This window comes from Heterocephalus glaber, unplaced genomic scaffold (assembly GCF_053883595.1).
Source record: "Heterocephalus glaber isolate CG9 unplaced genomic scaffold, H.glaber_assembly_v1.0 deba00000281, whole genome shotgun sequence".
Classification (NCBI taxonomy): Eukaryota; Metazoa; Chordata; class Mammalia; order Rodentia; family Bathyergidae; genus Heterocephalus; species Heterocephalus glaber.
The window spans coordinates 22,303,530-22,326,253 of record NW_028258139.1 but is presented as its reverse complement, the minus strand read 5'-3'; the positions used below and the strand labels follow the sequence as shown (position 1 = coordinate 22,326,253).

Here is a 22,724-nt window from a genome sequence, read left to right as displayed (position 1 = left end):
TTTCCCTTTGGGATGCTGTAGATGATCTGGAAGTCTGTTTTTGAGGCTTGTTTATGTGTCTTCTCATTTCCACGGGGGTGGGGGGTGCTTCTGGCACCCAAGTGGCTCAGCTTCTCTGCCCTAGGAACTTGGGATGGCAGCGGGGGAGCTTCCTTCTGGGTGCTGGGACCAGCTCACCTTCTCTGCCCTAGAAGCCTGGGATGGAGGTGGGGAGCTTCCTTCCAGATGCTGGGACTGGCTCACCTTCTCTGCCCTAGGAGCCTGGGATGGCAGCAGGGGAGCTTCCTTCTGGGTGCTGGGACCAGCTCACCTTCTCTGCCCTAGAAGCCTGGGATGGAGGTGGGGAGCTTCCTTCCAGGTGCTGGGACTGGCTCACCTTCTCTGCCCTAGGAGCCTGGGATGGCAGCAGGGAGCTTCCTTCTGGGTGCTGGGGCCAGCTGAGCTTCTCTGCTCTAGGAGCCTGGGATGGTGGTGGGGGAGCTTCCTTCCAGGTTCTGGGACTGGCTGAGCTTCTATGCCCCTGAACTATGTCTCTTTAAGGCCAAGTGCCACACTGTCAGCCATTAGCAAGACATTCAGGTGACTCAAAGCCCTTGGCATCTTGGGGCTTCCCAGTGGCCTGACTCCCGACTGTTAATGACTCCCCCCTTGAAATTGCACTTGGAGGTCCTGCCCATTCTCGACAATCCCCTAACACAGTCGGCCTGTGACAAACCCGCTGGCTGTGATGAGCTTGTGGAAGTGGCCGCAGCCCCTCCTGCTGGGCCTCTAATTAACCAGCAGAAGCATCTGTGGTCAGCACAGTACCAAGGATAAAGAGATGTGTGCGGTGGGCTTCTCTGAGAGAGCCCTGCCACTGCCCTGTGCCCCAGGGGCCAGGCCCACATTCCCAGGGCTCTGGGATATCCACTTTTGGGGAGGTGACACCCAGCTGGCCTCAGCCTGGGGGCACCTGGCTGAGTGCTGAATTCTCCCAGGGGCAAAGAGATGAACCCCTCCAGTGCACCCACTTCTGCCCAGTCCCAGACTTTTCATTATAAAGCACTTGTGGAGCCAGATGTGGTGGTGCACACCTGTGCACTGTGGAAGGCTGAGACAGAAGGATTGCAAGTTCAAGCCCAGCTTATGTGACCCTGTCTCACAGTAAAAAAGGGCCAGGAAGATAGCTCAGTGGAGTAGCCCTGGATTCGATCCTCAGTACAAGAAAAGGGGGCATAGATGACCCAAGGTCTGGCCCCTCCTGCTGCCCCCCTTCTGTCCTCAATCAGCACCTCTCTCCTGCTCATGGCTCACAGCTGGGGATGCAGCTGAGCATTTGGGAAGCCCCTGCAGCGACTTGGCATCATTTTCATGCACTCCTTTCAGACTTTCATATTGTTCATAGGGAGACAGCAGATAGAAATAAAAGCAAGAGGGAAACACTTTCTTCTGTGAAGACACACATAGCATCTTGGGATGTTTTCCCAGCAATAAAGTGGTTTGGGCTCATGCTCTTCTTTCTCTCCTTTCACTAATGGAAGCCAATAAAAACCTGGGATTAGTATAAACAGAACTCTTTCATTAAGTACTGTCTGCCAGACTTGGAGCTCAGTGCTTCAGAATATCATGTCTAATTCCTAAGACCTCACTGTGAAGCAATCTTTAACCCCAGTTTGCCCATGAGAAATCCAAGGGCCAGAGGGCTTAGGGACTTTCCCAAAGGCACACAGATGGGAAATGTCCTGGCACCGAGCCCGGCTGGCCCCTTCTAGCCCACAGCACCAGCAGACGGCCTGGACCTGCAGAAGAATATGTGACTGTGACCACTCTGTTCCCTTACCCATCATGGCAGATAAACACAGGGCCGGGTCAGTACTGCCAAACCCACTGTAAAGATGCAAGCCTCTCTGGCAGCTGGCACTTGATGCTAATGTTGACTCCAGTACCAGTACTCTCTTCACTTCGCTGGCCTGGGACCCTATGGGTAGACTTCCTACCCTGTCTCCTTATCCTTACGGCTAATGTTGGACAGTGGGTAACTCGTAGCAAGAGACAGGCCTGACACTCCCAGCTGTAAGCTCTGGGCTTGGTCCCAGCCCATCTGCTCACCTGCACCTGTGTGACCTTCGCCAGCTCCCACCCCCAGGCCACACTGCCATTTAGATGCTCCTGTGAAGCACCAGGGACATGTGTAATGCAAAGCTGCAAATAAGAGGAGGTGTAAAAATGGTGACCAGCATCATGTTTGTCCCGAAATATTCCACACAGAAAATAGTATAATGCAGTTTCTCCTAAAATAGTGTGAAGTCGACACAGGAGATTCCAGGTGACGTGTTTGGGTGGACAAGACTGGCGCAGCCCGGACAGGATTGGAACCTCCTCTGTGTGCAGCTGCTAAGAGCCAGGGCCGGGAATACCATTCATAGATGCTCTTTGGGTCTGTGAGAGGTGTGTGTGCGTGTTTGGGGTCTGTGTGTGTGTGTGTGTGCGCACATGCATGAGACTGGGCTGTGTATGTTGTGTGTGCATATGATCTTCCCCTTCAATGGCCTGTGATCGTGGTCAGTAATATGGAGACGCTGCTTGGGAATTCACTACTCAGGCTGAACAGATAGTAATGTGCTTCCGTATTTGCTTCGGACTTCATTCCGAGGAGCAGGATGCCATGGAGGGAATGAGCCCGGCCCCTTGCATCCAGTTCCCTGCCTCAGCTCCCTCCTCCCCTGTGGGACTGGTGGACTGGAGGGGACAGATGTGTCTTTGTCCAGTCATTCCATGCCTGGGTATGGGCAGAGCTCGGCCAGCCCATCGGCAGGACAGCCGTCCTCGAAGGAGGGACCCTCCTGGGCAGGCATGCTGCCCCTTGACTTCTAATCCCGTGTGCTTGAAATGTTTAGACAGGCAGCTTAAACATGTCAAGGGTGCTGATAAACAGGGCCACAGTTTACACAAGAGCCCAGACAAATGTAAACACAGTTCACAGGCCTCTCCAGGGGCCTGGAGTCCAGGCAGCTCTACCCGGAGCTGCATCCCTCACATTTTGTGGTCCCTTGTCTGCACAATCAAGAAATCTGAGTTCTGGAGCAAGGAGATCATCTGCCCTGGACCCCACAGGGTGGATAGCAGCAAGGCCAGCATAAGGAAGGAGGAGGAAAGGGGGAAGAAGAGCAAGAGAAGAGACACAGAGCGAGCCACTCCCCTCTGGGCACGCACCCCTCGGCCACGTGCCTTCCCTGACTGACCCGCGTGAAACACCCCAGCCCAGCCTCTCCCTGCCTCTCCCCCAGCCTCAGTGTTCTCCCAGAACAGTCCTGGTGGGCTGTGTGTTCAGCTGCCCATTCCCACTCTGCCCAGTGGCCCACACGCCCAGGAGAAGAGTCGGAGCTAGACCAGGGCGGTTGTGCGCCTTTCCCAGCCTGGCAGTCAGCCTAAAGGGAGCGCTCCACGCACAACAGTATGTTCTGTACATTGTGAATGACCAAGTCAGTCAACGGAGCTGAACTGAGCTGGGCCCATAGACACAGAGCGGCCCAGGGAAAGCCGGTGAGACCAGGTAAGGCTGCTACTGAGTGGCAGTGACGGCCCACTAGGTGATTCGTGTGGATGTTTCTTCCTGGCCTTCCTGTGACCATCTATGAAAGATGCCTTTGTTTCCCCATGGGCACCAGAAGGCACAGAGGGGCACAGCCATTGTGTCCAAGGTCACACAGCAGGAAGAAGGCAGAGCAGGTGTTCAAATCCAGGCAGTCTCATTCCAGCACCCAGGAGCTGTATGCCATGTTCTATCGCTTCCCAGCGAGAAAATTCTAGGATGAACCTAGACTTGAACTTTTCATGTTTTTGTGTTTTTAGAGATTTGAGGAAAGTCAAGGCCGGACTGAGAGCAAAACAGCCTTTTACCAGGCGCTGCAGAACTCGCTGGGAGGTGAGGACTCGGATGCCAGCGTCCTGGCTGCAGCCACGTGGTACTACTCCCTGGAGCACTCTGCAGATGACTACGCCTCCTTCTCCCGCGCACTGGAGAACGCCACCCGGTGAGCCAGGCCGGGGCACGGACCAGATGGTGCTTGCTGCTGAAAGCCTGAGGCAGCTACGCACCCACAAGGCCTACAGCTGAATCCACTGTGGCCGGAGTCCACCCTGCCCGTGGGAATCAGGGGAACTGTTCAGGAGGTCCTGTGCCCAATGTCACAGCCCAAGGAGGAGGAGCCTGTGGCTCCACTGGCCATTAGGCCCTTCCATCGTGGGGGGCCATTTCTTGTACCCGCTGCCATATGGTCACCTCGTCCTCTTCATTGCTTAGGTTTCTCACTTGAGAGCCTGCCCTGGCCTCACCCTGTGAGAGTTAGGGGCTGCCCCGGAGCCCAGTCTCTGCTGCCCCTGGACACACCCTGCCCAGTGCTGCTTGCATCAGGGCTGGCCTGTCTCCCTCTCCCAGTGCACCAGGAGCTGGTGGAGGTGGGAACTGCGGGTTCGGGGCACGCACAGCAAATGCGCAAGGCCCCAGTTTCAAAAACAGAGAAGTAAGCAGGCTGTAGCCCTCTCTTCCTTCTTCCTGAGGCCTTGAGGAAGAGACCTAAGTGGAGATTCAGCTCTCCTCACTGCAGTCCCTGAAGTGCACTCAGCTCCCTTTCAGGACTCACCTCCAAGTGGAAGGGAGGGGTCTGTGGGGTCAGGGTCCCGCGGTCCTTCCGCTCTCGTCTCGGGCCACAGGGTCACAGCTCAGATCTCCGGAGCCCTCGCTGACCGGGCTCTGCTGGGCAGGGTGAGCTGGAAGACAGTAGAGGCCGCTGCCGCACCCTGCCCGAGAGGCTGATTCCAATCTGAGGGTCACCAGCTCAGAATAAAACTCCACGTCTCCCACATGGTTCTTGGGGCCCAGAGAGGCTTTGATTTTCCCTCCAATCGAGAGCTAGGTCTGAACCAAGCAGTCAGCAGCTATTTCTGGAGGCCCAGCCCTGGGCTGGACCATGAGAGCTCACAGATGCCGGGTCGCTGAGCTGGAGAGGCTGCCCACCACGTCCAGACTGGCCCTGATCTGGCTGTGGGAAGAGCTTAGGGCCCGAGCTCAGCAAACCAAGCTGTTGCTTCATTGGTGCCTTTGGATTTAAAGACAACCTGTGCCCTGGGGTAAGAGCTGAGGCCCGAAGAAGGCAGCATGATCCAGGGAGGTGTCACTGAGGAGGCTCAGGCCCTTGTTCTGTCCTGGCTGGACTTGGGCAGCCACCTCCTGCGGGCCTCCCTGCCTCCAGTTCCCTGGCACTAGACCTCTCCTGGGCAGCATGGCCTCTGCCTACAGGTCTGATACCATCCTGTCCCACTCACCAGCAAAGCACAGCTGCTGTCACCCGCCTTACAGACCCCGATACTAGCTGCCACCTTGGAATCTCACTGAGACATTCCCATTACTCTAAGGCTTACCAGTTGTTGCCATCTCTGCAACCAGGAAAGGAGGGAACCCTCCTTTTACTGAGGGGCTTGCAAAGTCTCTGCTGCACTCTAGGGCCCCGGCCCCGTTTCTCAGCTGGGAAGATGGAGATCAAAGAGCTGAAGGGAGTGCTGAGTATCTGCCCTCACCCAGCAGGGCTCATGGGATTCAGTCGAGGGTCACAGTCAGCTGGAACCTGTCTGCTCCTCACCAGGCTTCCTGTCTCAAGGCACACAGCCCCTGCCTTCCCCCTGGGATCCACTGCTGGAAGCTGCCACTTCCAGGATTCATTCACATGCCCCCAGGAGGAGCTAAGGTGGGGCCTGGGTCATCTAAGGCCAACTCCTCCGGCCCATCACTTTGAACTAGGTCATTCTGGGTTTGGGGACTTTCCTGTGCTGTGTAGGATGTGGAGCAGCATCCTGGCCTCTACCCACTAGATGCCAGTAGAAACTTTCCACCCGCTGTCGTAACAACCAAAAAAACATCTCCAGGAATTGCAAATTCACTTCTAGTTGAGGGCTGCAGGTTTAAAGGTATTACATGCGTAAAATATCTTGGAGGACTTTGTCTTCTTTTAAAATATAGTTATTTTACGTCTTGCTCCTCAATATATTTACTATGTTGCTATACCAGGGTGTGGTCCCAAATCTTTATGTAAAATTGACAATCTAGGAAGAGCTTTATACCATGGCTTCCTTGGCCTCTGAGATGCATCACCATGGGTGCCAGGTTTGGGTCACCGTCCACCATAACCAGAGCAGACCATGAGCTGTGCCTCAGCTCTTCCACCAGGGCGGCAGCAGAGCCACTCTGAAAGGGGCTGGAAGTGGAGAATAGCATCCTCCTCAGGCAGGAGCAGAGGAGCTTAGGGGATGACGGGACCTTGGGGGCCCTTGCTTGGGAGAAGCTCTTGCCTGGCCAGCTGTCCACGGAGCTGTGTGTCACCAGATTCCCTCCTCTGTCCTCTCCCCAGGGACTACTTCATCACCTGCCCCATGATCGACATGGCCAGACGCTGGGCAAAGGGCACCCGAGGAAATGTCTTTATGTACCATGCCCCAGAAAGCTACAGCCATGGCAGGTAAGGGAGCTGCATGACCATAGTGGGTGCAGGCAAAGACAGCAGCCTGGCAGGGTGCTTGTCACTGCTGTGAGCCAGAGAGAGTCTGAGAAAAGAGGGGAACTGAGGTACAAGTCTTGGATCAGTGACATAAGACGCTCCACTGACCTCTCCATACCTCAGTTTCATCATCTGAAAAATGGGAAGAGCAGGAACAATCACTTGATTTATCTTGTTTCTACCAACTGGGAAAGTAAAGTAGGAGATGTGGGAAACTTTGTAAATGATGATGCATTTTGGAACTGTGGTATCAGGTATTTGTTACTGATTGATTAACTTGCCTTGGCCATTAATCCTGCATATTCTACTTCTAGAAACAAAGCACTTGCCTTAAGAAAATGATTTCCCAGTGTATGAAGGAGGTTTTTTCCAACCCAAAGGAACGGGGGGAGTCAGTCTCCCAGGTCTCCTTCCCTCTCTCCTGGAGGCCCATGCAGGCCCTCTGCTCTGTCTCCGGGCACAGGGTCAATGCACAGTGCAGATCTCAGGTGACCTTGCTGACCCTCATGAAGCCATTAGTCATCCCCCAGAGGTGCTGCCTCCCAGTAATAGCACAATGGGGATTTGTCTCCAACATGAGTCTTGAGGGGCAGGAACATTCAGACCACTGAGAAGAGCTGAGGTTCCAAGAAGTTCCACGTGACTGGGAGGACAAGCAGCCAGCTAGTGACAGAGCAGCAGCCTGCCATGGCATCTCTCTTTCCCCTATGACACCTGCTCCCTGCATAGGGCCATCCGATTTCACCTCCCAGAGGCCACCAGGTGGTTCAGGCTGTGGGAGGCTCCAGCAGCATGGGCCTGGTTCCACTGAGAGCTTGTGGAATAAGAGAATTGAGGTGGCTGTAGGGTTTGGGTGGATGGGAAAGGAGTGTTGTCACTGATGGGCTGCAGCCACCACAGCTGGGGAGCCAGTGGGGAGCTTGATCCTGGAATCAGCCTTAGCCATGCCTCCCAGCGCCTGGCACGTAGGTTCCCTCCCTCCTCCCTGGTCCGTTGTTGTCTCTGCATTCCTCCCTGTGCAGGAAAGGTACAAGGCTGCTGTGGCATAGTCAGTTCCTCGGGAGCCTTAGGAAGCCCACACCCAGCTGTGATCCCAGCACTCTGGGACGTGAGGCAGGAGGATCACAAATTTAACCCCAGACTGGGCAATTTAGCAAAGCCCTATCTCAAAGTAGAAAGTAAAAAAGGGTCTGGGAGTGTAGTTCAGTGTGAAAACACTGAGTTCGAGCCTTCAAAAAAAATGCCCACAGCTTTGGTCCCCAGAGTTTACAGTGACAAAAGACTAAGAAATACATCCATGCATAAGGGTAAAACACAAGAAAGTGAAAGCATTCATAGGACCCCACCAGAATGGCAGTGCCCGGGCCCCACCCAGGTTAGTGGCTGAGAGCCACAGAAGTGGATTGTCTCCTGCTACGGACTCTGGAAGACTGAAATCAAAGAGTGGCCCAGGTCAACTCTCCTGAAGGAAGGGTGGTCCCAGGCCTGTCCCCTGTGCTGATGGCCTTGGACACCCTCAGCTTGTAGATGGTGGCTTCCTCCAGTGCCTCTCCACATCACCTTCCTTTGTACTTGCCTGTCTGTGGTTCCAAATCTCCCCTTTCTGTAGGGGCATCTGTCACCCTGGACCAGGTCTGCCCTAATGATCTTAGTTTGACCTAAGTACTTGTGTATAGAGAGAGCCTTGCTTTGAACGAGGTGGCATTCTGAGGAACTGGGGTTAGGACTCCAGCATGTGGAGTGGAGGGGATGCAGCTCAACTCTCCAAAGAGCCCTACTAGGACCTGTTGAGTGCTAGCCCCTTGCAGCTGGTGGCCTGGAGCTGGAGCCTCTGCAGAGCCATCCTGGGCAGACTCAGTGGTGTCCTCGGTCTCCCACAGCCAGACTGGCTTCTTCTGTTGCCCAGTGACCTCCCCGTGTCCCTCCAGGGACCTTCAGGTGGGGCTCACTGTGCTGGCTCAGGGAAGCTCCCACAAAACAGATGCTTTCCAGGTGCCCTTGAGTCTTTGTGGCTCTCTCTCTTCACAGGTTGGGCACAGGCTGAGATTGGGCAGGTGCTCAGGCATCTGGCTAAAGGACAGAGGTGACTCAGCCACCTCATTCAATGGTGCCGAACAAGTCTTTCCCGCTGTAGCATTTGTGTTCCTTGGGGCTCAGTTTTACCATCTGTAAAGTGGGAGTAGGGAGGTAGGCACAGCTGGCAATGGATTCTTCTGTGGAGCCTGGTCCTGGGCTCCTGTGAGTTGGAGCACAAGGTGAGTCTGTGCCTCCAGGGCCCTCTCCCTCTCACACCTGGAGCTCTAGAAATGCATCCCGCCTGCTCAGTTCAGAATGGTTCGGACCCTCGGTGTGAGCATCTGGAGGGCTTGTCTGGCTCAGGTCCTATCATTTCTGGAGGAGACACACTCAGAGCCACTGATTCATCCGAGATGTGGCCGTTTTCATAGAGGCAAGTCACTGTCGTGGTGAAAGGCAAGGGCACTGTCATCTTCTCCTTTCAGTAAGAAACTTGCCCTTGACTCTTACCCACTCAGTGACCTACGGCAAATCACACAACCTCTTCAAGGACTCACGTCTTCCCTGGACAATGGGCTATTAGGATTACTCCTTCATGCAGAGACCAGCCCTGCTGAGCCCTAAGTGCTGGGAGCGTCCCAGTGTTCTCAGCCATCAGAGCGTGTCCTTGACAACAACCCAAGCAGACAGCTTCCCTCTGCTGAGGTGACCACGGGGCCACCCACTGAGTGGACACTGGAACTGGCAAACAGATCGCAGGAAGGGAGGCTTTCGTTGGCAAGTTTATCTTTTCTTCCCCAGGAGATAAGGTGAATTTCTCTGTTTGTCTGTCTCTGTGTCTTTTTCTCTCTCCATTTCTCTCTCTTTCTCTGCCCTGGAGCTGTCACACCTCTCATTTTATTTCTGGCTCAATCTACACACTTAAAATATATGTGTGTGTGCTGCGCTCCCAGCCATCTGTCTTGTACCCCCACTTCTGTTAGCATATATTACATTTCCTGGCAAAAGCTAGTGAACAATACACAATAATTACTGCTTCCTTAAAGACTGTTGCTGTTTGGTCACAGGATATCAGTGAGGTTCTCTGATGCCCCACTGGACTATAGATAAGATTTCTGTCCCTGAAACTGGGGGGACGGGGGGGGATATTTATGAGGAAAGGATAGATACACTGGATGGGGGCAGGGAGACAAAGAAGCCAAAATCTACAGAGTAAGGCGTGCTTAAGTGTCTCATTCAAAGAATCGCAGAATGTGGAAGATGATTTTTGCCTCACTTCATTTTGCAAAGAACAGAAGCCTGGGGAGGTGACAGGACTTTATCCCTGTTCCGGAGCCAGTGAGAGACCATCTGGACTCGAGATGCTGCCTCTTGCACTCTCTGCAGTTTTCTCTCAGTTGCAGCCACACCAGCCAAAACCCTACTGAGTACTTGCCCGGGCCAAGCCCACTAACTGGCTCTGTGGCCTCAGGCAAGTTGCTTAACCTCCCAGAGCCTCCAAAGCTGTATCTGGATGGAATAATAATACCTGTTCCGTACAGCTCCTGTGAAGGCCCAGAGAACCCGCAGGGTGTTTAGCCCAAGGCTTGTATCTGGATGCGTGCGTGCGTGTGTGTGTGTGTGTGTGTGTGAGTGCACACATGCATGCATACCTGGCAGGCTTTGAGTACCGACTCTACCGATATGAGAGTTAAATCAACTGAGGCATTCATCCTCTCAGAACAGCTTCCTTCAGCTCTCTGTCCTCACCTGTGAAGCTGGTAGGGTTACCTCCACCTCACAATGTGCACAATGTGTGTTTAACACAGTTGAGATCGTAGATGCTCAATATTTAGTAGGAAGGATTCTTTTCCTTTTAGAAAAAATAAGTCTCTGATAGGGAAAATAAATAAAAATGACCAAAGGGGCGATAATGTTCCTCCTTTATAAGTTTCCCAACTTTGGAAAACAAAGCCATAAATTCTAGACTTGAGATGCTCTGGTCACCTCTGTGTTTGCATTCTAGACACTCCTGTACATTCCAAGGCCCTTAACTAGTCCAGATGCAAAATATTATCTTTTCAGGCCACTGCTGTGGTGCTTTGGAAGCAACAAACCAAAGAACATATTAAGCAGCTGGATTCCATTAGCCTTAGCTACATCCTGTGTGATTAACAAGATTATTTCCCAATATAGACGGGCACTGGGCATTTTCTGAAACTGTCCACTCTAGCCCCAAGGCACAGTAGGGCTTACTCTTATCTTCCTCTGCAGCACTGACTCAACCAACATGTACTTACTGCTTTCGCAGTGCTGGGGGTGGATTAGCCCACAGGCAAAGAGGGCTGCTGCCTCACAGCACAGGGCATCTGGTGGAACCATAGGGAAAGGGTGCAAAGAGTAGGTCAACGCTGACGGAGAACTTTCCAGAAAGATGGCATTTGAGCTGAGCACTGTGAAACGAAGTGTGATTCCGCTGCAGACTTGAGCAGTGAGCAATCCCAAAAGGATTGTCAAATGCCAAAGCACTGAGGTATGAAAGGCCTGGATGAAGAAGGCCAGGGAGCTGGGGCCTGGTGAAGCAGGGGAGACTATGGGAAAAGAAAGGTCTTGTGGGTCACTAGTAGGGTATAGTTCTAGCAGGCAAAGAGTTGGTATTTTATGTGAGAGTCATCGAAGATGTTTAAATAGACATGTTATCCAGAGTGCACAATGTTCTTTTTAGTCATACCCCAAACACAGTTCACTGAAACACTAGGTGTCTTGTTATTGGTTGTTGTTGTTGTTGTTGTTGTTGACAGAATGTAGAACAAAAGTCCTATTATCCAGTGTGACTTTCAGTTAGAAAAGGCCATTAAAATGGGAGATTGTGAAAACATGACCAAGATAGCTATATAACTTAAACATATCATTTTAACTTTAATGCGCATTCCATTCCCATTTTTTTGCGTGCTGGGTCAGAGGCTCCCTCTGAGCTTCCTGCAAAACCAGAAACAATATGTGGTTCACGATTTCCAGATTGGAGTTCTGGGATGTGGGGCTGTACATGACAGAGCATGGAATTACACAGTAGGGTCCCAGTGACAAACACAACTGGGCAGACCCTTAGCTCTTAGTCAGCACATCACCTGCTGCCTGGCAACTTTTGTTTTTTCTGACACTTCATGGGGGTGGAGGATGAAGTGTTCAGGCTGATTGAGCATATCACGCTAAGTTTTGACTGTTCTGCAAGATAAAATATTATCCAGCTCTTCTGGCTTTGGGGAATTTAGGAAATGTCTGAAATATTTCATTTGGGGATGGGGTAGGGCTGTATTATTTAAAGTAAATTGGGGAGCTGAGGTTTAAAGGATTGCCTAGCAAATCAACTTATTAAATATGTCATTTGTAAGGTTTATAATTACTTACTGATCAATTCATAGGCAGAAACTGAACTTAGATTAGATTTGACCAAGGTTTTGATTTCTAAGTGACTCAACAATTTCTCACCACCCTCTCAAAAGAAAACCAAACAAAACAAAATGAAAAAGAAGCCTGGGATGCAGCAGGACTTCCAGCCCTCCCTGTTCCCTTGGCTCCTTGGGAGGAGAAGGTCTGGAAATGCCAGCTGCAGATAAGAAGGGCTATGTTTTGCGGGGATGAGTTCAACAGATTTCTTCCTGCAGATGGGAGGGAGTGAACAGACATCCCTGGTCCCACCGGGCTGACCATGGTGCAGCAGCCCCTCCCTGGACATCCCCTTATCCCCTAATCATTGGGACAGTGCCTTCTGTCCTATGCACGCTGGGCTCAGCCTACCTTCCAGTGAGGCCACCACCCTCGGCTCTATTTGCAGGTACCAGCTCAGCTGTCCTAGGTTACAGCTCCTGCTTCTGCAAGTGGAGCTCCACGCAGGGGTGTGAGGAGCTGAGATCTGGCCCCTGCTGCCTTGGTTTCTGGCTGCCTGGGCTGCAGGCCTGGGCTGATTTATAGCCAGAGCAGTATATGAGATAAGAGGAGGCTGAAGGCCAGGGTCAGGTGCTGTGTGGAAAGAACCCAGGCTCTGTCCTTCTGGAAGCACTAGGTCTCCTCTCCCACATCACCCTAGCAGTCATTGATAGAGACATGCAACTTGCAAGTCACTGGCCAAGAGGCCACCAGCATCCCCAGCCCCTGTGAGACCTGGGCTTCCATCCTGTTGGCCTCAGTCCTCAGTGTGCCCCGAACCAGAGGCAGAAGAACCTCAGTGAGCATCGCCTTTAGTGGTTCCCACACTGGGTTGGGAAAAACTCCAGCTTCACTTCTCAACACCATACACCTACCAGTATATGGGGCCACAGCACCTGGCTGGTGCCTCAGCTGCCCAGCGCCCTCACTGCCTCATGCTCAGCTGCATTTCCCGCTTGCTGCATTCTCCATGCAAAGTGCAGCCCCTCTAGAGTCCTCAAGTGCTAAGATGCGCCCCAGATGCCCTTCCTGCTGCATCTACTTCCTGCTCTGTCCACTTGTGTCCACGACACAACCATCTAGCCTCATGTGCCCTGCAACAGCATTTATGTTTGAAAACCACTGGCTCCTCTGCATTTCCTTCTCAACCACGGGCTCGTTCACAGAAAGGCTCATTCATGACTTCTTCATCTTTCCCTCTCCACACCTGTCCATGCCAGACACAGCGGACGTGTGGCCCATGTCAGCTACACGGGGCCTCAGACCCGACACCCCCGACCCCCTGTCACACTTGCTGCTGTCCTTGATGAATTACATTCACATCATGAGCCTACACACACACCGAATTGTGCCAGGAGTCGAGTGGCTGGTCACTTCTCACACTCTGACTAAATAAATGCCACTTTAGCGGCATCTCTGGTGTCGCTTCTTTCCCCAAAGGCCATTTCTAATTTTGAGAGGGATTTCCTTCTACCATATATCAGTGAGCACTGGTGGAACTGTGTGGAGGCTAGGCAGGGATGGTCAGACCCATTTTACTGATAGAGACACCAGGCTCGGAGAGCCGTGGTGGAACTGAGGTGGCCTGGGAGCTCTCTGAGGCTCTGTCTGCCTCTCCTGTGCTGATGCAGAGACCCAGATGTGGTCTGAGCACCCCACAGGCAGCTCTCAGAGTAGACAAAGACAGCAAAGCACAGTGAGAAGCCAGGTGTGACCAGCCTGACCATTACCTACCTGGCTGCTGCAGGTTTGGGCAAACACACTCCATGCAAAGAAGCCAAGCCAGTGTGTGCTAGCCTGTCTCTGAGGACTGTGGGCCCGGCTCAGGAGTTTCTCCCTTTAGCTGGTCAGGTCTGGTGTGTGCTCCTGGGTCTCCCTCTGCTCACTTCTTCCCCACTTCTTCCTCCAGTGGGTCCTGGGTCTCTCACCCAGGCACTAGACCCACTGAGGGGTGACCCTCTGAGCCAGCATCCTCTCCTCCCAGGCTCCCTCTCTGAGTCCCTCCTCCAGATGTCAGCCTTAAACTGCTCAAAATAACTCCAGCATCCCCATAGAGATCTGCCCTGCTAGGGAAAACGGGCAGAAGTTCTCGTCCCCGTTAAGCTCCCAGTCACACATGCAGGATGGGCAGGAAGCCAGAGCTTCCCCCCAAGAACAGTCTCCCCTGGCCTTTCAGAGGCCAAGGCTGCAGTGGGAGGAGACGATTTGCCCCAGTTCCCAAGAGCCCCTGTGTGTGCCTCCTCCCTTCTCCCTGCTCAGTGATGTCACTGACAATTTGAATGTGGCTGTGACGCAAGCATTTACAATCTGGAAATCAGCAAATGCTGTAAGGAAGCCTGCCCTCCCGACTAAGGGCCAGCCCCTGAGCCTTCACCAGCTCACCATCGGCAGCCTTTCTGGAGAAGGTGGTAATGTGTGTGAAGCATCTCTCGAGGAAGATGAACATAAGCTGGGTGTGATGGTGCACTCCTATAATCCCAGCACTCTGGGAGGCTGAGACAGGCAGATGACAAGTTTTAAATCAATCCAGGGCAATTTAGTAACTTACCAAGACCCTGTCTCAAAGCAAAGACTAAAAAAGGCTGAGGATGTAGCCCGGATGCAAAAGGCCCAGATTCACTCCCCAGGACTACCAAAAAAATACAGATGCACATAGACACAGTTTCACAGCATCTCACACATAATTTTGGGAGACACAAAGCCTGCAGAGGCCCTGGACTAACAATCTTCACACTTAACCTTGCAGATGTCCCTCGGGAAAGGCAAAGAGAGTGGGCAAATGAGTCAGAAACGGGGCCAGAGGTCTGAAAGTTCCATTGCTAAACCTTATCAAGGACTAGGGCATCGGGATTGCATCAGCAGGTCCCAGACAAGGACACAGAGGCCCAGGAAGCGTGTGCCTCTTATCATGACCTGACTGTGCTGGGCTCTGACTGAGGACCGTGGTCTCAGGGCTTCGTCCCTACTTCCTCTGCCACAGGGGATGCTGTGGAATGCTGCTCTCTTTGGAGGGCACAGTAGACAAGGCAAGTATGGTTCCTCAAAGTGTCCCAGTCCTAAACTTTGATACCCTCGGATACCTTACCTTATGTGGCAAAGGGGTCTGCAGATGAGACTCACCATCCTGGTAGGCTCAGTCTAATCCCTGAGGCCTTAAAAGTAGAAGCAGGAAGCCAAAGAGTGTGTCACAGAGGTGTGAGGTATGGACCCACGACCTGAGGACTTGGGACCCCACTGGCCTCTGGTTGCTGGGAACAGCCTCAAAGTGAAGCAGCAAGAAAGATAGACTTGTGTCCTCCTCCCCAAGCACACACCAGAATAAACAGGTCAAGGGTTGTGGAAGGAACACAGCCTGCTAGCACTGTGACTGCAGCCCAGTGAGATCCATCCTAGACCTCTAAACCTGGCACTGTAAGATGGCACTTGTGCTATTTGAAGTCCCTGAGCTGTGACCACTTCCTAATGCAGCAACAGCAAACAGTTCAGCCACTGTCCCAGAATGGCCTCTCAGGAAGCAGGCTGCTTCACCTGCCTCCCGAGGTGAGGGGTGGGGCAAGTGCCACTGAGGAGAAAGGCAGGCAGGCGGTGGGGAAGACAGCAGAATGTGGTCCGTGTAGACTCGGGGCCTCCTGGCTGCTCTGTGGCCAGTGCTGCCCCATGGAATGGTTCTGGAGCCTCAGCCGGAAAATGACCACTTTGATTCCATTGCCTGCACTGCTGGAAGGAGTAATGGTCTCTGTCGCCTGTTCCTGCTGCCATAGCAATGGCGACAGCACCCTGTAAAGTACCCAGTGCTAGTCTATGTCAGTCCTGTTCTTTCTGTAACCACAAATTCTACTTCCGTGACATTTTTGTCTTACCTTTCTTTTCCTTCTGTGGGTCTAAATACATCCTTCTGACTTTTCAGTGTTCCTCAGTTCCCTGCCCGTGGGGGAGCGACTACATGCAACATGGATTTGGTCCTGGGGCACTTGGGTTTGAGTACTGGCTTTCTGTGTCTCTAGCATGATGTTGGGTTGTTGTGAGTCTTGGGCTGTCATCCAGGAAGTGTGTAGATGGTTCCATTGAGTTCTCTGTCCTTTCCCAAAGGTCACCAATCATGAGCCGGTGGTTTGCCACAGAGCTGGGCCATTGTGAGGGCTCAGATAGCCGGGAGCAGAGTGAGCAGAGAGTAGACCAGTGGCTCCCAGTGGCTGGGGGTGGTAGGAGCAGGACACAATGGACAAGGATGAGCCTCTGTCAGAGAGGAGAAAGAAGTCTGATTTTTATTTTAAGATCAGTTGCACAGCACGGTGAATAGAGCTAATAACTGACAATGTACATTTCAATATCACTAAGTGTGTGTTTAATGTTCTTATCACAAACAAGTTAGATAAAATTATAATTAACTTAATCACCCACACTGCGCTCAAAAATCATAACAGGGCTGGGCAGAGCCAGTTTAGCATGGATGAGGCCCTGAGTTCCATCCCTAGTTCTGCAAAAAATTCAAAACACCATTTTGTACCCCATAAATATATGCAAACTTAAGGTAAATATATATAATATGAGTTAATTAGAAACAAATAAAGAAAAAAAACAGACAAGGAGTAGAGGTGGCAGCTCTTTGGGTCCTAGGATCCTACAAATTCCAGTGGCATTTGCCATTTCTGGGTCCCTTTCGGAAGCTGAAACATCTTCCAGGAGGGCTCAGGGTGGCTGTGTGCTGTTGCAAAGAGGCCCTGTGCTTTCTGGTTGTTGCTTTTCTTGACCACGATGCGTGTCTTCCAGGGTTTCCTACCTACTGTACCTTCCAGGCTTGGCTTCAGCACAAGGCACATGGCATAGGACAGTGACATGCAGGACCTGTAAGGCACCGTGGCAGCCAGAGCTGCTGCATGCAGTAGTTCATTTGATCTAGTGCTTCATGAGGAGGAAAACCCAATCACAGAGAAATCAAAGGACTCATCCACAGTGAGAGAGTCAATAAGTTCCAGGGCCAGGTCTCAGCTGATTGGCTCGGTTTAACTCCATTCTGCACCCTGCTACCAGTCACATGCACACCCAGTGATGACATGCATAGCCACACATAACAGGGGACTGGCTTGAGCCCTCAGAAGCACAGTAAGCCAGGTGCTTGGCATCAGGCCCCAACACCTGTCCAGCCTGAGCAGCACCATCCGAGAAGGTGCCTTCTCCACTCAAAATGTCCCCTTTGCAGCCCTGCGCTGAAGCAGTCCTCATCCCCCTGTTCTGGTGATCACCTGAGTCACAGCCAGAGCCAACCGTGTGCTGACAGTGGCCCACACCCATGTGACTGAGTCTGTGCAGGTGGCCTTTATCCAGAAGCCACCCTGCCTGGTCCCCCGCACCCAGCCTGATGCCCATCAGAGCCCTGCCCTTACCTCAAAGGCCACTGAGCCCATGGGCAGGTGGGGTGAAGGGGAGGAGGGCCTGAGCACACTCCTTGCCTACACCGGCTCACCCTGACGGTCACAGCAGCCATGTGAGGAGGTGTCTGTACACCCATTCCACGCTCGAGGAAGTGGGGAGCGGTCCGGGCCAGGTAACTTGCCAGAGGTCACCCAGCCTGACCGGGAGGCAGCGCGACTCAGGAATCGTGGCCGCCTGGGCCCTGACTCCATCCCTGTCACGCTTCCTGGAAATGCCAGCTCTGATCCAGCTCTTCTGTTCAACTTCCTAGGTGCTTCTGAGAAAATCAGGAAACTTCCCTGGCCTCCATTCTCCTCACCTGTAAGATTGAGAGATGATTCTTGGCTGTGTGAAGGCCAGCTACTAAGTTACGGGGCACTGTCTCCACCCAAAATCTCTCTTACTGCTGACACCAACTGCTATCTCAGGGCTTTCCCAGGCCACTCTCAGGTTCAATTATTCACTGAAAAGGCTCACAAAATTCATGGAAAGTAGCAGTGCTATAGCAATGATTCACTATAGGGAAAGGCTGAGTCATCTGAAGAGAGGTATGGTGCCAAGCCCAGGAGGTTCCAGATGTGACGCTCCATTGTTCTCTCCCTGTGGGTCTGGACAGGGCCTTCTCTCTGCACAGATGTGTAATGGGACAGAGCAGTGCCCCTAAGTTTGGTGTGTACAATTTTATTGGGGCTAAAATGCATGCTTCACATTTGCAGCCCGGAAGACTGTCAGGCACCGCCACATCTCCTTTAAAATCCCATGTGCCGGGCCTCCGCCTTCAACAAAGGCACTCCCACTGGGCAGGACTTATTTCCCAGACCTCTCTTTGGGAAAAGCCACATTCTTTACTACACAGCTCTGTAAAAGGCCTCCCAGCTTTTCCACCCTCACACTCTCCTGGGGAATCGCCGTGACCATCCAGTGTCCCCCCAGGACCCAAAGTATGCAGGCTCCTCAGCTGTCACCACTGGCTTGGCCCATGGGAGCCTTGGACTGTCTGCCAAGTCATTATCCCCCTGCCTGCTGCCTTCTAGAGATTCAGTCCAGCCTTGGCGTGTATTATTGGACAACTACCCTGCAGCAAGTGCCAGGGTGGGCTACATGGATAAACACCCACTCTGAGGAGCTGCGAGGGGGCTGGTTACATAGGGAACAGGGTTGATGAAGAGGAGAGGCTTGACGCCTATGTTCTTTTTATTACTTGCGTCAGTGAATAGGTGAGCAAACAAATATTCAGGGATACCCTGAGAACCTGGTTTGAAAGTGGTCAAAGGACATTCTGTCAGAAAGTTGCTCCCAGGTACTGTTGCTCAGCGCAGGCAAGCTGAGGCTGGCACCCATGCCATGAATCTGCCCCATGGGCCATCGGGCTCAAGACCAAGCGGAAGCTCAGCTATGCCGAGCACTTCACAGGAATCTTAAACAAGACGCAAAGTGGGAAAGTCTTTGTTTCGGGAAGAATGTGGGTTTCTCCAGTGGTATACTATTCCCCTAACTTTTGCCCCTTCTTTTCCTCTGTGTTCCCAGCCTGGACCTGCTGGCGGATGTTCAGTATGCCTTTGGGCTTCCTTTCTACCCTGCCTATGAGGGGCAGTTTTCCCTGGAGGAGAAAAGCCTGTCACTGAAAATCATGCAGTTCTTGTCCAACTTCATCAGATCGGGGTGAGCGAACCACTTGTCCTGAACTCTGCCATATGCTCCCCTCCCTGCCCCTCCATCTAAAAGAAAAGGCCGCAGTCTGCTCAGGGGACTCAGCCTTCCTCCCTAGATGCTGGGATCACTGGCCATGGCCATCCTGTTTCATCTCCCTCTCTGGCCAAGACACCTTCGTATAGATTAATCTTCATGACGAGCTTCCAACAAGCCCCTCTGTGGTCCAGCCACATTTCACGGCTCTCCTTCCGGGTCATTGCCTGTGCACGTCCAGTGTTGTAAGAGGTTACATGGTAGCCCTGGCCCCTGCCCAGTAGATGCCAGTGGTACGCACCCATCCCAGCTGTGACAAACAGAGCTGTCCCGGGACTGACCATCACCCCTGGGGGCAGACCCCTGGGAGGAGGAACAGCCTGTAGGGTGTGAGCCGCAGGCCCTCTGGATCTACGCCACTTCCTCCCCGTCTCCATGACACTCACTCAGCTCCCTCACCACCCAGATCCTCTGCTTGCCTCCTCCCCTAGTTTTGATTTCCCTCTGCCTTCTTGTGGGATGTGTGCGCCTTCCCCAGGACTGTGCTAGCCCCCCCCACCCCAGGAAGTAAACAGGTAAAACATGCCCTGATCCAGCAAAGCCACAAGGTTCTGACACCTAAAAATGAAAGCCAAGCATAGCTCGAAGCAAAGCAAAATGAAGCTTTTGGTAGTTTGCTGCGGGAGTTGAAAAAGACATTTGTTCTAATTAGGGTTGTGGAACATATTTCCCTGAGAAAGAACATTTATGCTGGGCCTTGAGAGATGATCAAAGGAGGCAGCATTCTGGATGGAGGAGAGGCATGGGCCAGGGTGGGTGGTGATGGATGGCAGGGGCTGCTGGGCTGTTTCTGAGGGAAGGGGACCCGTGGGTGGCAGGTGGCTTTCTCAGTTGTGGGCCCACACTGCAGCCTGAGCCTTGGGAAAACCAGACCATCCCAGAGACGAGATGGTGTCCAGATCAGAGGATGTCAGGGCCAAAGGGCACCATGGCCTCCTGAATACCCAGAAAGACCAAAGGCCAACACTAGGGCCTGCATGATCCTCCTGGATCACAAACTCACATCTGTCCCTTGCAGAAATGGCCTGAAAGCCGTGAGCCCGGGGAGCCTTTATGCCTCTGGCTTTGGGGCCTCATTAGGGTCCCAGTCTCGGGGTCAGATCTGTGCATTCACACCCAGTGTTCCAAGACAAGTGACATGGCCCTCAGAGACTGGGTGCAGCTAGGCAGGGACCCCACGTGATAAAGGAGAGACAAGGTTTCCTTAAGGACATTTTTTTCTCTCATTTCCCAGAAACCCCAATTACCCGCATGAGTTCTCACGGAAGGCACCTGAGTTTGCAGCCCCCTGGCCTGACTTTGTCCCAGGCACCGGCGGAGAGAGCTACCAGGAGTTCAGCACCCTGCTTCCCATTAGGCAGCACCTGAAACAAGCTGACTGCTCCTTTTGGTCCAAGTACATCCAGGCCCTGAAGGCGCCAACAGGTAGTGAAGCCCAGGGCTGGTGGGGGTTCAGGGAACAGCTGGGTGGGGTGGGGTGCTGGCTGTTGATCTTAGCACCTGCTGACTGGCTGTGTGCGCAGCCTGCTGTGCCTTGTGCCTGGGGCCTGCATGTTACTGGATGCTGATGGCCCAGCCCCTGCCCGTGACTGCTGTCTGGGGCTCCTTTTGCCAAGAGCCTCCTGCTCTGATGGAGGCCAGCAAAGTAAGTGAGAGAGAGCCCAAGGAGAGGAAGGTGGAAGGTTGAGTGGTGAGCTCCTAGCCAGGAACTCTGGTACAAAAGAGAGGTCAGGACTCTGAACTTCAACCTCGTAGCCCTTCAAGAGCTGCATAGAAATCTTGGACAGGCAATTCTAGCCCAGGGAAAACTGTGTGCTCCTACCACTTAATGTTGCAGAGGTAGTAAGGAGAGAAATGCAATCATAATAAAGGTATCGAGAATGTAGTGATGAGCTTGATGCCCTTGAGAAGCACCTGGAAGGTGGGGAAGTGAGAGACAGGACCTAGTGGGTGCTCTTAGCTCTGCTGGCACCATGGTGGAAGTCTGTGAGGCATTAGTGGGGAATGACCACTGGAGGCTGGGACCTTTCTGGACCAAAGGAAAAGGACTGGGGAAGAGAATCCCTGATCTGGCCTTGACCAACCTGGCTGCCCCTCTTTTTCAGATGGAGCCCTAGACGAGCAGTCAATAGGGAGTGAAGATAAGAATTTGTTGGCTGGGTCTGAGCTGGAACAAGACTTCCTGGACCTCCCGGAGCCAGGTCCCAAGAGCTACAGCAAGTGACCTTCCCCTGAGGCCTCACCCATGCTGTCCACTGTGGTCACTCTTTCTCTAGAAGAGCCACTTGCTTTCAATAAAGTGTCCACATGCATTAATACTTCCGTGACCCTGATTTGTGAATTTAAGGCGATTCTTGGGCCACACCAAACTGTATTATGATCATCTTCCTGGGGCTTAAACCCTGGACTGCTATTTTTTCTAACAAATATTCATAGAGCATCTACCACGTACCAGGCCCTGTTCTGGGTGCTAAGGAGTCAAGGGCCTTGCCCCTCTAGAAGGAGAGAAAGTCAGGCAAGCAGAATCAGTGACATAGAAAAAGGGGGCTCATGGAGGGTAGGCCCGAGTGACAGTGCCAATCTGAGTGATGGAAAAGATTTATTCAGGACAGTTCCAGAGTGAAGGTTTCAGCTGTGCAAACTTCTAGCCAGGGACCATGAGCTTGGAACCAAGGCCAAGAGAGTGGAGATGGAAGGGACACATCCATGGGCCCTGTGGCAAGCAGACGCTATGGCCTTGCCTGAAGGTGACAGGGAGCAGGTGCAAGGAAACAATTACAACAGCAGCTTTTGGTTGATTTGGGCTCCTGGAGACGCAGCAAATTTCCTCATTCTCATTCCCAAGGGACACATCTGTGAAACAAACCTTTGTAAACTCTCTGGGGAGGACCAGAGAGGACAGCAGGAAGGGTGGACGCAATCAAAGCAAGATTTGTTTGTTTATGGAAACGCCACGGTGAGGTGAAAGCCATTGATTTGTACACCTAACAACTATTGATAATATTATGAAGAACAAAGCCAGTTACTAATAAGGCAACAGAGGAAGAAGGAATTTAAAAATGTTTTGATAGTCTCAGAATTTAGAGTAGATATCACATCCATAGAACATGAACAACATGCTATTATTTGTAATAGAATTGAAAACTATGAAAAACACTGTGATAATTATACTTTTATATTTTATACAACATTCCTTAAGTAAAAGTATTCATCTCACCATAGTAATCAGAAAGTAAGAAAACACACAGTAATATACAGAGAGAAATCTAAATAACATATGCATATAGAAATGTCACATAGAGAGTAATAAAAAATCTCACCCCACTTCCTCTTTCTGTCTCTGTGCCTGTATCTCTCTCTCTCTCTCTCTCTCTCTCTCTCTCTCTCTCTTTCTCTAAAGCAGGTGGAATTTGTCAGCAGTCTCTGTCATTCACATGGCACATCACAAAATGTGTTTGCACCCATAATCTCACTTGAGTTCAGACAAAACTCAGGAATGATCTGCAGGTTGGATGAAGCCCAGAAAGGCTCATGATATGCCAAGATGCATACTAGGAGGGGGAGGACCAGAGACCAATCTGTGTCTCCAGGTCAGGGGAACCTTCCCTCCAGGAA

At 52.3% G+C, this 22,724-nt stretch overlaps 2 protein-coding genes across 4 annotated transcripts in view; one reads left to right on the top strand and one right to left on the bottom strand.

Annotated features, from left to right (window-relative positions):
- The window catches only part of Sla (Src like adaptor), a 76,014-nt gene extending 63,558 nt beyond the window's left edge, over window positions 1-12,456 (bottom strand). Inside the window, exons 1-2 of one of the 2 annotated variants that reach the window (XM_087187466.1) lie at window positions 12,324-12,456; window positions 4,623-4,749 (exon numbers count right to left, since the gene is read on the bottom strand). The gene's annotated coding sequence lies outside the window, so the exon portion shown is untranslated. The remainder of the gene's footprint in view (window positions 1-4,622; window positions 4,750-12,323) is intronic. The other variant, XM_087187473.1, reaches the window with a different exon arrangement.
- The window catches only part of Tg (thyroglobulin), a 219,261-nt gene extending 197,834 nt beyond the window's left edge, over window positions 1-21,427 (top strand). For both annotated transcript variants that reach the window (XM_087187454.1, XM_087187453.1), the window contains 5 exons: window positions 3,832-4,013; window positions 6,384-6,491; window positions 18,891-19,025; window positions 20,344-20,534; window positions 21,215-21,427. In XM_087187454.1, coding sequence (XP_087043580.1) covers window positions 3,832-4,013; window positions 6,384-6,491; window positions 18,891-19,025; window positions 20,344-20,534; window positions 21,215-21,333 — 735 coding nt within the window. In that variant the 3' untranslated portion in view covers window positions 21,334-21,427. The remainder of the gene's footprint in view (window positions 1-3,831; window positions 4,014-6,383; window positions 6,492-18,890; window positions 19,026-20,343; window positions 20,535-21,214) is intronic.
- The last annotated feature ends 1,297 nt before the right edge of the window (window positions 21,428-22,724 follow it).